The sequence below is a fragment of the Bidens hawaiensis genome, unplaced genomic scaffold (genome assembly GCF_021521415.1).
Source record: "Bidens hawaiensis isolate Kalapana, Puna unplaced genomic scaffold, B.hawaiensis_p1.1 tig00035917_1, whole genome shotgun sequence".
Taxonomy (NCBI): Eukaryota; Viridiplantae; Streptophyta; class Magnoliopsida; order Asterales; family Asteraceae; genus Bidens; species Bidens hawaiensis.
Window position 1 is genome coordinate 1 of NW_027496255.1, and position 16363 is coordinate 16363.

Genomic DNA, 16363 nt, shown 5'->3' on the forward strand with positions numbered 1-16363 from the left:
AATAGAGCTACACATGACCTGATAATATCCATAAGTGGTAACTTAATCAGTGGCACGCCTAGGAATTCTTTTTCATTGTGGGGGGGGGGTCGGATTTGTCGGGTATAAATAACACTAAATTTTATATTGTGGGCAACCACAATCCATCTTTTGTGTGCAGGTTCGACACTAAGCTTAATTACCATTAATAGAATGTTTTACTAATATTCCCACTGATGGTTTCTACCGATGTAACTGCAAATAATTATAACCGCAAACCAGTAACTATATATTTTGATGGTTGAACCCTCCTATAAAGAGCCTCATCTTGCTTGTTTTTAAGACAACAATTAACAATTTTAGTTTTCGTAAAAGGAACATGTTATTTTTATATCATTTTATGTCATATCCGATTATCGCATTTATGTACTCACGAAATACATTAATCTGGAAGTGAATGCACGATTCGGAAAACTATCCAACTCATTGGAAATCCAAAACACACATTATACTCAATTAAAAAGAATAAAATGCTTGATTTTAGTAACTTTATATAAAATATTGAAGTATATAATCATTATATGGTTTAAATATATGGAATTAGATAAAATGTCAATAATTATGGCTTTCATCCCTAATTTTCTAACTAATTATAAAATTGTTGCCGTTTCTCTCTTACTCGTTGATTTTTCTTAATCAAGGGGGTCTATGTTACATCGAACGCTTCCAATCAAATTCCCTCTTTGTATTTGATCCGATATATATATGTGTATTGTGTGTGTGTGTGTGTGTGAGAGGAGAGAGAGAGAGAGAGGTGTTTGGTCTGTGGGTATTATGTTTGCTTTTCATTGATTTCCTTGTTCTTTAAAGCACCCACATCCATAATATATACCTTGTGGCTTCTGCTACTAGACCAAACTCACAATTTCAATTATTTTCTAAAATATATGTTAACTTGTCATATAATCCTCTCTTGTTCTCAAGTGAGTGTGAACTGAGTAAAACACAATTATTAGGATTTTTATTTAATAGGATTATAGGTTGTATTTAACCAACTATTGTTTTTTTTTTCCCCAGTTTTATTATGATAATTTCAATTAGAAAAGTTAATCTATTATGCATCTTTATGTTGAGAAGTGAAAAACTATTTGGTGATATGTTGAAATTAGTATAGTAAGGTAAATAATAGATTTAAGATTGAACGAATAATAAATTCAAAGCGGGTTAGCGACACAACTTGTTGCCCGTTTTTTTTTTTGTATTGAATATCGATGTAAACACTAATTTCAAGTTTATTTTATTTAAGTTGCAGTAATAACCTATACGCTTGGTCCAAAATACTCAGTTACATAAAAATTTAAAGTAATATTAAGAAGACAAAGACATAAGTATATTCTAATTGTATATCTCTCTCAATAGTTTATTAAATAAATAAAAAATCGTACGCATCAATTATTTCAACCTTTTTTAAATAGCCAATGTATTTGACCTAAATTGAATCGTTAACCGAACAACTTTACCCTACGAGTGTAAACAACCCGAGCCACTCACGAGTTACTCAAGATAGAATCGCTAAACACTCAAAAAAGAGTTGAGCTTAATCGAACTCAAGTCTATATTAAAATTCATTTGATAAATGAGCTCGAGTTTCACATGTTATGAGCTTGATCAATAGGCTCTTTAGCTTAAAGACAATATTAATTGTATAAATATAATAGTTTTAGTTAAGATATTAATAAATTGTCTCATTTATAACTTGTATAATCATGACAGACATTTTTTTTTCTTGGAACTACCCTCAATACTCGAGTTACGTTCTCAATTCATTTAATTTTAACCGGTAACTGCACATCAGTTACTTTTTTTACTAATAGTTAGTAATTGTAGCATTCGATGCCTCGCATCTTGTTGTCTAAATTAGTCTTAATTAACTCTATAGGAAAAAGAGGAGTTTTTTACCAAAATAGAGGAGGAGGGAAAAATATTTACCATAATAGGTGATTTGAAAAGTATTTACCAAAATAGATTTTTCTTTACTAACTTATCTTTTCTTACTCTTACTTTTTTTAATAAAATAATTTCTATTAAAAGTTCTACGTAAGAAACATAGATAAAAAATGAATTAAAATATTTTTTTCTCAGTGAGACATGTCCAAAAACAATCTCCAGAAAACATTTTTTTTGCTCAGTGAGACATGTCCAAAAGGACCAAAATAGCTATGGTTTGAAGTTCTGATTGGAGATTGTTTCAGTCACAAACAAACTGTTGCTTATATTCATATAATTTTTTTTATTTAAACCGATATAAATAAAAACTATTTTTTGGTTTATTATTGTGTTTTTTAATTGCTTTATTATTGCTATTTTTCAATATGTTTTCTCATATAGAAGTGTTTAAAAGTTGAGTTGGACTTAATATCAATATTGGTACCTATATTGTTTAGTCCGAATTCGTTAGTTTTGCTATCGATATCGGTACAATACTTGCACCCATAAAGCTTACGATATAAAAAATCATAAAACAAATGCCGACACCGGTTCCAATAAAATCAATATAGTATCGAAGTTCAGTCAAAATTGGTTCGGCTCGTAATAGTACCAATAAAGTATCGGCACTCGTATAACTCATGATATAAAAAATACTTTAGCTTGAACAAAATTTTGAATTCAACGAAGTTTAAACCTAAATGCAGAGAAAAAAAATAAGCACAACTACATATTCTTTATTTTTATTTTACATTAGCGAATGTAAATTATTTTTTTACGCATATTACTTATTGCATAATATTAAAATGAAATTATAAAAGCAAACAGACAATAATAATATAAAAATTTTATTATAAAACATATGTTTGATCATAAAACAACTCTAAAATTTATATTTTTTCTAACATAAAAACAGTTGTATTATAAAAGTTATAAACATGTTGTACCTGTGATATATATGAAAAAGAAAAAAAAAGCTAGTAGAAAAACAATAAAATAAAATACAATGAAAAGGCAAAAAATTACGAACATAAGAGTTTTATAGTTTTATGTTAATAGTTTTTGATAAAAATAAAAAAATATGAATATAAGAAACAGTTTCCATTTTTTTAATATATTTGTTTTAAACGAAATGAAAATATAAAATAAACGTTTATTATTTTTAATTTTTATCTAGGCATTTTACATAGTGGTTTTAATAGAAATTATTATATTAGTAGTAAATAAGATTGGTAGTGAGAAAATATAAGTTAATAAAGGAAAACCTATTTTGGTAAATGTTTTTCAAATAACCCATTTTGATAAATAATTCCCCCCCCCCCCCCCCAATTTTGGTAAAAAAACTCGGAAAAAGAACTTTGGATAGTAATTAACTGGTTTGCGCAAGACAGGAACTAACAGTTTAATCTTCCAATTATGTAACTACTCTCAACTTTATTATTATCATCATCGGCAATTAATGATTTTATGAAGTTTTGATTTTGGGATTTTTTTAACAGAGAAAATTGCAAATAAGCACTTTTTACATGTAACAATAATAATATAAAACTATGACAAACTATCAGATAATATATCAAACCAGAAAACAAACTTCATAGTTCATATAATCTATGAAATAAAACTTAAAAATAAAAACAAAAGGAAAACATAAGTTTGACCAACATACCTCTAGAGGGTCAAACAGTATTTTTTAAGCACTGTCTGCAATATGAACTAATTATGTTGTAATAAAAGATACTACAGTATATGAAAAAAATAGTCATATACTTACTGCATCAACATGTATTAAAAGATACTACAGTATATGAAAAAAAATAGTCATATACTTACTGCATCAACATGTAACCAAATACAGTATTTTGCCTTACCATCTACGTATACTGCAGGTCCAAGCTAAGAAAATTGTATATGTATCTATATGTATGTACGTATCTATGTATGTGCCTTACTTGTTTGGTTCGTGCATTACTTGATGGTGTTGTGCATTCTGAGGACTTGTTGGATAAAGAATGGCTGCCCATATGAAAGCCACAGCAAGGCCCACTATGCTGCTAAAAGGCTGGAAAGGGTCACCCCCACTTATCCATAAAGGATAAGTTGTGGTATTATAAATCAAAAACCCGCCTTCTTTTAAGATGAAACTAGAAGCCATAATCCCTGCACGCAGACCGACGGGAAGGGAGAGCTTGCCTTGGCATCGCTGCCTAACACCTGCCAGCCCCACTGATAATAGCCAAATTCCTGGCATTGCCTTTAGTGACCTAGCATCAAAAACATAGCAACCATCACAAAACTTATATATATATATATATATATATATAGGATTGGGATCATGTGAGAACTATTTTGAAATTGAGAACTTTGATGATCATTTTGGACCACAAAAAACCCAAAAATAGAAAAAATCATAAAACAAAAAAAGGCAAAAATAAAAAGAGTAAGAATACCAAAATTCTTATTTATCATCCCGGTTTCGTAAAATAAAATAAAATAAAAAAACGTCTCTGTTTAGCTACATTATACATATATGTATAATATGTACATATATGTATATACACGTTTTTTTATACACATCTGTACAATTTAAGGTAAATGATAATGCACATATGTGTATATTACGTAACTAGAGATTAAATGAAATTATACATATGTGTATAATACGAAGTTTTTTTTTTATAAAACCGGAATGAAATATAAGAATTTTGGTTTTTTTACTTTTTTAAATTTTTTGTTTTAAAATTTTTTTAAGTATCTTTTTAGAGGTTTTTTTAGTGGTCTAAAATGGTTCTCAAAGTTCTCAATTTGCAAATGGTTCTCTTAGGATCCTTACGCTATATATATTTATACTAGTTTTTATCCCCCGTATTACGGGGGTTGTTTTATATTATTTGTTTGTAATATTTATTTATTTTTTGAATTTTTATTATATGAAAGTTAATAATATACTTATGGTTTAATGATAAAGTGTTTCATAAATAAACGAGATGTTATAAGCCGGTTTACAAGTTATATGGGTTTGATGAGACCCAATACCCGTTTATTTTTTTTACTATAATATTAATTTTTAATTATAAATAATATATATATATATATTAAATAAACAATATATTAATTTTTAGTATATCCCCTACTTTATATGGTTACACATAAAAGGAATATCGGGTTAAATTTAAAAGAAATAAAATCAAATCAAACGTATGTTTGTTAATCTTGAGTGTAGGAGTATATGTATGCCATTTGTCTTTGCTAGTGTTTGGTTTTATATATACAAATCAAATGTATATTTTTTTTAAATAATCAGATTAATTTTTAGTATATCTTCTACTTTATAGGATTTTTATATCAAATATTTGGTGAGATTAGTTTTTTATTTAATGAGATGTTATAACCCATTTAAGAAATATCTGGGTTTGATAAGACCCATACCCTTTAATTCGGGTCAAATGCATGAGAAGCCTTCATTTAAAAATCAAGCAAATCTGGTGACTCCAAAAAAAGGGGGAGCGACCATATCGCGACACATAGGATTTTTATGTTTTCGTTTATATATATTATAGATATAAAAAACATAGCGAAAGGAGTACTTACCACTGAGATAACGAAAATGCAAGCCCAGAAAGGATTATTCCTTGATTGTATCCAAGATCAAGTGCAATTTCTTCAGACAACCATGACCTGAAGAGCAATTCTTCAACCAGAGCAACAGCAAGCGCTTGACCAACAAATCTAATCACTTTCCCAAACAGCTTGAGCAAGGTAACAGCATCTCTAGAAGATGGAATGCTGGGCCATGATACGCACACAAAACCAAGTAACACATTTGTAAATTGTATCAACAAAACAAGCATCACCCCTCCAATCAACCCGTATACAAAGTTTCGGATCTGCAAGTCAACATAATATTACCTCTTCCATCCAATTCAATTCAACTAATAATAATAATAATACCTGTCTTGCTGAAGTCAACTCAAGTCCATATCTCTCAAGTGGATCTTCATAGCCTCTAATCCTTTTACCCCATAACACAACCAGTATCATTATAGAACCATAAAGACCAATTATGCAAGTAAGTTCCGCATATCTTGAGGACTTATGTGCTGTCCAGTTCTGTACAAGTGTTGGAAGCAAAGGAACCACAACTGGCGTCCACAGTACAAGCACCATACATGCAAACCCTATAATCCTACGCAGAATAACAGGATGGTAAGCAGATTGATACCAATCACAAACAGATATATCTGTATCCTAAAATAAAATAATAAACGCATAAATGCACAATAGAGCAGCATGATTGCGTATGTACTCAGTGCTCCATATCTATAAAATTAAATCTGACTTAATATTAATTACTATTTGACATATGCATTCATTGCTATGTTCCAGCTGATTAGCTTAATACAAACTAATATCTTGATAAAGCTGGAGAAGCACCATACACTTAGTTATTAGAGACAACGTCATAAAGTGGTTTGTTATTAATTACCCTAGATTTGTGGTGGATGTTGGTATCCATAAGAATAACAAACTGGGATTGCCTGTGAAATACGCAGCAGGAATTGTGGTAGGCCTTAATTAAGGCAATGGCTGTATTATTTTAGTAACAACCAGTCAAGCGTAGGCGTAGCCACTAAAATCCACCCATATCAATTAAGCAACTGGTCTGGAGAGGGTGCGATGAGAGCAAACCTTTCCTCTATCCAAGGATATTGCTACCACCGAGACCACTAGCTCCAAAAAATCTGATTTTCTTTTTTAGACATACATAATGATATTGTTTTAGTATTAATGTTATTCCCTTCACTATGAACGAAGGTCTGCAAACGAAGGTTAGGGGTGAGGAGAGTATTGTGCTTGATATATATGCAATTATTCGAGCCACAAATGGAGAGGAGCCTACATCTCAAAAGTAGGTCATTCGGAAAGACGGTTACCCATCAAAGGCTTCCATTTATGGCCGTTTCTTTTTATCTTTTAACATAAAACCAATCACGTTCTAACAAATTGTTTCTAGACCAACCAATTCTACTTTTGTCTCAATTCTACCTTACCAAAGTACCCAAAGCATGGATGATTCAGTTCGAATTATAAAACACAAGTTTGCATGTACTGAGGTAAAATCCTAAATCTAAGGACGCACAGTATCATCTTGACTTACACCCATTGATGCACATTTTCGCTAGCATCTAAATAGAAAGTAATAGAATACCCATGTATATACCTCTGAAACAGGGGTCGGTCAGCAAGGCGAAGAAAGGAGATGAGCTTTCCAGTCAAACTCATCGCACCACGCATTCCACCCCAAAGTAAAGCAACTTTACCCACCAACTTCAAAATCCCACCTTTTTGCCCCAAATCTGCCAGCAATGCAACCAGCCTAGCCAGCCACACAAGGGAAATGTTAAGCAACATAGTACACACATACTAAAATATGTTTATGAGCAAAGTTACATATGCAAACCTCTCTTGATCCACTGCACCATCTTCCTTGGTAGGCACTACAGGAGCAGCAACTAGCATGGCTTTCTCAGCAAGACTTGTGACTATACTGTCACCACTTTTGGGCATTTCCTCCTCAACCTTTTCAGACTCCTCATGAGTCTCTTTTGACATAGAGGAACTTTCAAGTCCATCACTATATGAATTCTTCATGCAAAATATAAGCTTTGTTCAGCATCAATGAAATTAATTGCATACACAATCATTCAATCATTTGTTGAAATGCAATTTGATAAAAAAAATCAATAACCTGAATTGATGATTTTGTTCATATATAGCACAATCACAATGAAACAGTAAAGGAATCACTCCAATCAAACTAATATTGAGATTAAAAAAATATCCTAGGAGATTATAAAGGCCAAGATGGCAAGACAAGCATGCCATACATAGATTGTGATAGAAGGTAATTGTTTAAACTTTAAAGAATAGTTTCTGGTATCATAGATAATACATTTATACCACACATGATGCAATTAGGGAGATGCGATTTGTTAAAGAGTAAGCACCTATTTTGTTACATGTAAATGAGGTTTAAGTAGAGCATGTTACATAAATACTAGCAAGAATTCATAGTAAAGTTCTATTTTGTCCCCACACCTTCTAACTTGTTCAATTTCACAATTTTTGTTTGCATTCAACCCATTTACACTCATTTGCCCCAGTTCTGAATAATATGAATATGTAGCCAAGTTCACGTTAAACGAAAATGCACATATGCAATTTGGAAAAGAATGATCAGTTAAGTCACATTAAAGTTTAACAGAAAGTGAACCCTTACTTGTTGATGAACCAATAAAGCAGATGCTCCTAAGGCGGCAGTAATTGCTCCAGCCATGACAGTGTCACCACTAAGACTGCTTGACACAGTATCCTCTCCTTCATTGTACAAGTTGTCGTTCTGGTTTACTTCATTAACAGCCATCCTATCTGCTTGTAGATGATATCCTACCTGAGAATCACTAATTTGATTGGTTACGGCTTCAGTATTTTGTATAGAATATGTTGCATCTATAATGTCAATTTTTCTCAGAGAAGCTAGGATAGAGCCTACAACAATGCCAACTGGAATCACTTCTTTCATGTATCTAGTGCTTTGAACAGCTGAAAAGATGGTGTCTAGTATATGTTGATCCTGCAGATTACTAAGCCCAACCAATTTCTCACCATCCCATGATAGTACATGCCGTTTGTCATGTACTACAGCCAATGAAATGGCATTTGCAACATCCTCTAGTTCTTTTTTCAGCATGACTGTCATGTTTGTTGTTTGTATTCTTCGGAAAAATTCAACTTCTAAAGATTTTAATATGTTCTTTTTGACAAACTGAAAGACCTGTACAGATGCAACATCGCCAATTTCATGTTTTTCTTTAGTTGGGTCACAATCACCTTCAGCATTTAATATTACATAAGTTGGTTCGACGATGTCACTGTTACACTCAACCTCAACATCAGATGGGAAATCATCAGCATAATTTGTACCATCTGCTGATTGCTCTAAGAGCTTCCATTGACCTTCTTCTTGAACATAGTCAAGATATAAAGCATCTGACTTAAGCAACTTATCATTTTTCATCTTTGAATAAAGATGACTTTGGATGTACTGGTCGTAAAAGGAGTTCCTATATGGAATTTTGGTTATGGAGTTCGGGATGTCTTCAGGATTCTTATAAGCTTCATCTTTTTTCTCAATGGAAATTGACATGGTTTGGTGATGATTACCCACTTCTTTAAGCTCAGATGACATACTACTTTTTCCATCACCTCCTTTTTGTTCGCTCTTAGAGATTGTAGATGTGTTGTTATCATCGACTGCTTTGTTCCCTTCCAACTGAGTAATTACATCTTCAATTACACTAAAAATGTTGTTAACTGCTACTTGGGTAGAATCATCCATTCCTGTTAGTGCATCCAATGCGTGGGAAACACTAAAAGATGGAGAATTAGGTTGTGCACTTGATTCTCCCCTTTTCTGATTTTCACCTGCCATCTCATTAGGGGGATTTGATATATCAGTAGAACGTTCTGATGCGTCCTTAGAAGTTTTTTCAGTATTTGGGGGGTTTGATATACCACCTGCCATCTCATTAGAAGTTTTTTCAGTACTTGGGGGGTTTGATATATCAGTAGAACGTTCTGATGCGTCCTTGTGTTGATTATCCTTCTCCACATTTGTCCCACCTTCAAGGCCCAAGTTGGCATTATCACTGTTATGTTCCTCAGACCTTTCCATCTTTCTAGAAGCGTCAGAAAGCATAACACTTGAATCAGAGTCATGAGGTTCAACAACTTTTTCTTTGGAGAAATCATCACTTCCCAGTTGATCATGGTTGCTTGTGGCCCCGAGATTGGACATTTCACCACCTTGATGACTTGTTGATTGCAACCTACTACCGTCCACAAAAGTATGACCTTGGGCGGGTTCATTCTTGGTACAAGGATGATTATTAGAATTTTCTTCTGTCAAATTAGTATTAAGATCCGAAGTATTTTTCTCTTTTTCTACATTTACAAGTGTTTCTTCTACCTTTGTGTTTAATGCTGCTGGTGTACCATTTAAGTTTTTCTTTTGGTTTTCCAGGATTGTAGTAACGGTGCTGGTGAGCTTTCCACGAACATCTTCAGGCACAGCATCTTGCAAAGCACTCACTAGGGTCTCTCCTTGACTAACTGCAGTCAGTACCTAACCAAAAAGCTATATTAGTTTCACATCTATTTTATTAATATCCTCAAATGCATTACCTTAAGTTTCTGTTCTTCTGATAGAGCTTCGGGCATCATCACGTCAAGCATTTTCATCACGACTTCTGTAGCATGTAGCACCTTTCCTCTTTCACTATCCACATCTCCTTCCTTTAAATCTACAAGGTTTGTTTGCGTTATCGTTCCATTGGTTGCATCGTTGTTGTCTCTGGCTTTAGTTGTTTGTAACTCAAGAAAAGAACTTGAATTAACGTATTCATCACTTTTTTTCAGCATCTTATTCCTAGGATATGAGGTGCTGCCACCCGACTGGTAAAAGTTTAGGAGATTATTGTTTCTGCACCTTGCATGAGATATCTGTTTTAAAGGACTAATGGTTACATCACTGTCCTCCAAAAGAGGATGTCGACCCTTCAGAAGTCCTAGCTCGACAGCTGTAAGCCACTGCATGTAAGATTAAATATTACTCATAGTTGTACTAACCTAACAGAGTATATTTGAGTACTTCTCACGTTGGAGGCTAAAAGGAAGTACAATTGTCTATTAGTAATTACCTCAACAACAAGTTGTCGACACCATGATACATCAGTAATACGTTGGTCATCTGATTGGAAAGTGCAGATAAGCAGGCTTGTAAATGGATTTTCTGCTATTAAGTCGTGTGGGATGGAAAAAGGCACTGCATTGTTCTGTCACAAACCATTAGAGTATGAAGCTGTCAAATTCTATTACACACTTACCATAGAATGATAACAGCTCCATGGGTCGTTCAATAGTGATGTATATCTTTAAAAAAAATATCTTAAACCAAAGCATGACCAGTTTGGGTCTCACATGCTAAGATAGGAAACATTCCACACTTCCGAAACATAGTTGCAAAGGGTGCATGCCAAATTTACACACTAAGTTCAATAATACTACGACTAGGCTTTTTCCCTTGTACTTTCCAAATAAGTTTGGAAATCAACAGCAGCTTAAATGCATATATTAGGTAGAATCAATTTCTATGGTTTTCAAAAGCAACCATTAAAAAGACATAATATAAAGGATGAAACCATGACTGTGGTATAAGAGTCTTTCTCCTAGACAAAGCATACATATTGCCTCACTTACACAAATGTTTTGTGAACTTGTGAAACATTAGCATGCAGAAAAGAAACATGCACAAGCATAGTTATTAAATGCGATAGGCGCACTTAAGGCGCGCATGCATCTTCTGGGCGCTAGGCGCAAAAAAAACGTGTGCCGAGAAAAAAAAGGCGCACTTGAATAAAAAAAATTCTCAACACTTTATTCAATCAATCAATCAATCATACCCAGTGAAGTCCCACCAATAGCAAAGCTATAGGTAGGGTCTGGGAAGGGTGGGATGTAGGCACACCGTACCTCTATCCAAAGGGATAAAGAGGTGGCTTCCAGAGAGACCCTCAGCTCTAGAGTACATATGTATGAAGCAATACAAAGGAAATCAAAGTTCTAACAGCAATAATAATAATAATAGTAATGATAATAATAATAATAATAATAATAATAATAATATATGGAAAGAATATACTAATACTATATATATGGGAAGGATAATACTAATAATAATACTATATATGTGACCAAAATAAGGTAAATAGAAGCCCTAAGGAATTCATTTCTCTCTAAAAATTCTTAACTTTAATTCTACTTCTCCATGAATTCCTATCCTCAACCATGTCCTCGGAGAGGTTTAAGTCTATCAAATCATGCTTAATCCTTTCATCCCACGTCAATTTAGGTCGTCCTCTACCCCTCCTCCCTTCTATAGTAATGTTTTCTACGGATCTAACAGGATTCGTCGGCTGTCTTCTCTTCACATGTCCAAACCATCTCAATCTCACTCTCTTATCTTGTCTGCTATGTTCGCCACCCCTAATCTCTCTCGAAACACAACGTTTCTTATTCGGTCTAACCTTGTGTGCCCACACATCCAACGTAGCATTCTCATTTCTGCTACCTCCATCTTCCGCGCTTGTGCCTTCTTGATGGCCCAGCAATCCGTTCCATATAACATTGCAGGTCTAACCGCAACCCTATAAAATTTTCCCTTTAGTTTAGTTGGGAAGCTCTTGTCGCACAATATACCTGTGGCTGCTTTCCATCTACACCATCCTACCTGAACTCGATGGGTCACATCACTGTCTAATTCCCCATTACTCTGAACAAATGATCCTAGATACTTGAACTTCGTTACCTGCGGAACCACCTGCTCTTCAATGGTGATCTGTACATCCTCATTGTCATTCCCCCCGCCAAAATCACAATGGAGGTACTCCGTCTTAGAGCGACTAATCCTTAAACCTTTTGTCTCTAAGGTTGATTCAAATGCCAAAAACATTTCAAAAGCATGTATCTACACTTTATCATTAAAACTCGTGTCGTGTGTGTGTTGATAAGAATTTTTATTAACACTAACAGAAGTAGGTAACAAAACACACATATTAACCACTAACAGTTTATCAAGAGGTGCTTAACACTCAAATTAAAAGCATGCATCAACATCAGTTTATAAAAATTAAAAAGCATGTATCATTGTTACAACTTCAATCAGAACAATGAAAACAATTAATCAAGTTCTTAACTTTAACAAACAGGCTCATAATTAAATTCATAAGTTTAACAAGCAGGTTAAAAAACAAAGCATCTTCATCATACATCTCCGTAATCTTAACAGAATTAGCAACCTAATTGAAAACAAAAATTGAAAAAATAAATAGATATTCCTAACGTCTTTTCTTCCGGTAGCCTTTGTAATCGTGTTTTGTTATGTGATACCAATAACCAGATGTCATTCATTATAAAGAACTACGAGAGAGATTAGAGATAATTGCGACTTTAGTCAAAGAAGTCGATGTATGGTCAACTTGCACTAAAATTGCGCCTGGGCGCCAAAGCGCTGCGCTTTTCATGACTATGTGCACAAGTAAAATGGTTGAGCTAGACCCCAAAAGGCTATGATAACATATTTTATTACCTGAATAAAGAGAAGTGGAATCTTTACATTGCCAACCACATCTGTTGTACCGGAGCTGGCATAAAATTCTTCAATTGAATCAAATTCATATGAAACCATAGATATTGCTTCCTCAAAATCTTTAAGTGACTTAGCTTGTAAAGCCTTTTCGACATCAAACCCTTTAGATCGACCCAGAAATAGTTCCTGCAAGCAAAACATACGTTATTCAAAAGCAGACCGATGAAAATCTTTCGTAAAGCTTCAGAAAGTTAAAAGTCCTTTTGATCACCTAATAAACTATTTGACCAAAATAAATAAACTAATGCTAGGTCTTACGCTTCCATGGGCACATTCCTATACTTTACTTTGTGAAAAACAATTGTCTCTTATAATAACTTAGGCATGTGAGTAAGTTTGAAATTACTTTGTTGGACTGCAGCATATCAATTAAGCCGCTTGTAAGACCATGATCCACATAAGGATGACAAGAAGCCCGTTGTAAATCAAAAGGATTGTCTAGGCATATGGCGGCTGTAAGAGGTGTTTCCTCTCCAACTTGTGCTATATACTTTGTCAACATATTTGCACCATAACCAAAGCCAACAGCCATGAAAGTTGTCCACGGTCTGGCCCTGTTGATAAACTGTACAGCCGTGCGGATATCATCGCTGTCAGCAGCAGTGAATAGCCTGCATTGCATTGCATTGCGTATATAACAAACATATCAGCTTACGGCAATCAATGAATATAATAGAATAGGATGGATATGGATTACCGTGGCGTGGTGATGGGGGAACGTGCGCAGCCGCGTGGATTGATGACAATGGGGAAACATCCGCGAGCTAGGAATTGAGAAACGTAGGACCTGACATTGTGATCCATACTCCCATCTGTAGTCCCAGGGACAATAAGAACGGTGGTGTCGAGTGCGTGTTCGGAGGTCAGGTCCTCCAAATTGGCAGGCCAATCGAGGGACACTACTCCGCCATCGTCGGTGTCCACGCATATTCTCTGATATAATAACATTTGTGATTGATCTCCCTCATCATCATTATCTACATGTTGAATGATTCGTCCAGAGGTAACAGCCTCATCGTCTGCTGCATTTGAATTTGAATAATAATAATTCAAAAGAATAGAGGCGCATCGCAGCTTGAGAAAAGTGTTGAACGGCGTGGGAGAGGTAAACAGAGTCCATTCGCCTTCTTCGATTACTTGACGACTGGATTTGAAATGGAATTTGGCGAGAGCAGTGGCGATGGTGATACCTAGGGCTTCTTGAGAGAAGAAGCCATTGCGTATTGTGCTTCTTATTCTTCTTCTTGTTCTTTTTGGTTGTTGGAAACTGTAACTGATGTTTAATTGATGAGGTGGTAGGCGTAGTAGTTGCAGTTGTAGTTGTAGTTGTAGTTGTAGTTGTGTGCTTACCACTGAATTACTGCTGCTATACAGCCTCAGACTCATTGTGAGTGTTGAGTTTGAGTTTGAATTTGAATTTGAATTTGAGTTCTCATGTTCGTTCGTACCGTACCAGAGACACACGAAGAAGATGAAGAACCAACGCCACTAGCGCCGACTCAGATGAATGAGGTCAAAAGTCAAACCTACACACAAGAGGTGTCCAAAATATCCGAACTAGACCCGACCCGAACCTGAATAAGGTTATTAGGGTCAGGATAAATAGGGTCAAAAAATGTTAATTGGGTTGACTCGACAAACCCGAATTATTAATAGGCTCGGGTTCGGGTTTCTTTTTGAAAAAAAATCGGGTTTCAGATTAACCCGAACTAGTTTAAGACCAAATGCCCACCCACCAAGCATTCTAGTAGTCACACGAGTTTTGACTTCTGATAGACTCAACAACTTAATCACATATATATTTTACACTTCCTTATATGATAGGGATAATAACCTCGTAAAGTTCTAAATATTGTTATGATTAACCACAAAGCGACACATGTTTACAGTTATTTTACTTTGTTAGAATAAATAGATTTTATGCATAATGTGTTACATCAATTTATATTTTATTACTTAACTAGTTTCTTCTACCCGGCGCGTTAGCAAAACCCCAAAGTTGAAACACGAGCGTTGGTAAAACCCGAGCGTTACGACGATGAGTCAGCACGAATTCAATCAATATCGGCTGCATTCGTTACGATATAGACATCATTGGTAAAATTGTATCGTTAAAACCAAAAAAATTAATTCGTCAAATTAACATATAAGAAAACAAAATATTTAAGACGATGTTTATTTCGTTGGCAAACTCGGACGGTGGTAAAACACAAACGTTGTGGTCCCGAGCAATGAGGCAGTAACTTGAGACGAATTCGGTCGGTTTTAACTACGTACATTACGTTACCGGAACTAAAAAACTTAAAAATATAAAAAATTGAGCTGAACCAACTATCAATTTTATTATTTATTTATTTGGTGGGGGGGGGGGGGGGTTCCGGTAAACTTGAGCATTGGTAAAACCCGAATGTTGTCGGTCATGGGCTTTAAATAAGGTAGCAAGTTTGCGTGAACGCGGACGGTTTTTTCAGGTTTATTATGGTACCGGAACTGAAAAAAATGACGTTTGATCAGTTCTCATTACGTTTAATATGGTAACTAAATTAAAAAAAAATTCATCAAACAATACGATGCAGCCAAGTGCGACATCAAATTTCTTCTTGTTTATATTATAGTAATAACTAGGTTTTCACCCGGCGTTGGTAAACATCAACGTTGAAACCCGGGTGTTGGTAATTACGGGGTGTTACATCAGTGATTGACGCGAATTCAGTTAGTATCGTTTACGTTCGTTATGATATAGACACCATTAACATATAAAAAATATATTCGTCAAATTAACATATAAAAAAATTTATGCGGTGGTAAAACCCAAGTGTTGTCGGTCCTAGGCATTAAGGCGGTGACCAGACACAACTTCGGTTGGTTTCGGCTAGGCTACGTTTGTCATGGTACAAGAGCTAAAAAGAGAAAAACAAATATATAAAAACTGAGTGGACCAATGGGGTGGTGTCGGTCGGTAAACTCAAACGTTGGTAAAACCGATCGATGTTGGTCTCGAGTTTTAAGATGTTGAGTCTATGCGAATTCTGTCGCTTTCCATCATGTTTGTTACTGTACTAAAACAGTATAAAAAAACAAATGCTATGGACAAGTATGGTGCCGCCAAGTGGCCCAATACCGGCTTAGCGGCAC

At 34.6% G+C, this 16363-nt stretch overlaps 1 protein-coding gene across 3 annotated transcripts; it reads right to left on the minus strand.

Annotated features, from left to right (window-relative positions):
• Positions 1-3779: 3779 nt before the first annotated feature.
• Positions 3780-14546, minus strand: LOC143587900 (uncharacterized). Of its 3 annotated transcripts, none has more exons than XM_077069059.1 (12): positions 13926-14336; positions 13575-13839; positions 13169-13354; positions 10722-10856; positions 10549-10611; positions 10207-10476; positions 8243-10147; positions 7424-7608; positions 7184-7339; positions 5914-6148; positions 5554-5849; positions 3780-4226 (listed from the first exon to the last, which is right to left on the minus strand). In XM_077069059.1, exons 1-12 carry the CDS (start codon positions 14174-14176, stop codon positions 3911-3913), a joined length of 4263 nt encoding a protein of 1420 aa, XP_076925174.1. In that variant the 5' UTR covers positions 14177-14336; the 3' UTR covers positions 3780-3910. The 3 variants fall into 3 exon arrangements, with proteins under 3 accessions (XP_076925174.1, XP_076925175.1, XP_076925176.1); XM_077069060.1 differs by having other exon boundaries at positions 8243-9447; positions 9541-10147; positions 10207-10611; XM_077069061.1 differs by having other exon boundaries at positions 10207-10611; positions 13926-14546.
• Between the last annotated feature and the right edge of the window lie 1817 nt (positions 14547-16363).

Bases quoted from the DNA above. Each gene is read 5' to 3' on its own strand.
- LOC143587900 (XM_077069061.1), bottom strand. From the start codon at position 14,176: ATGTTATTATATCAGAGAATATGCGTGGACACCGACGATGGCGGAGTA. The intron at 13,355-13,574 runs GTAATTTCAAAC...TTTTGCTTGCAG, and splicing joins ATATGCTGCAGTCCAACAAA to GAACTATTTCTGGGTCGATC. The intron at 6,149-7,183 runs GTATATACATGG...TATTCTGCGTAG, and splicing joins GACCGACCCCTGTTTCAGAG to GATTATAGGGTTTGCATGTA.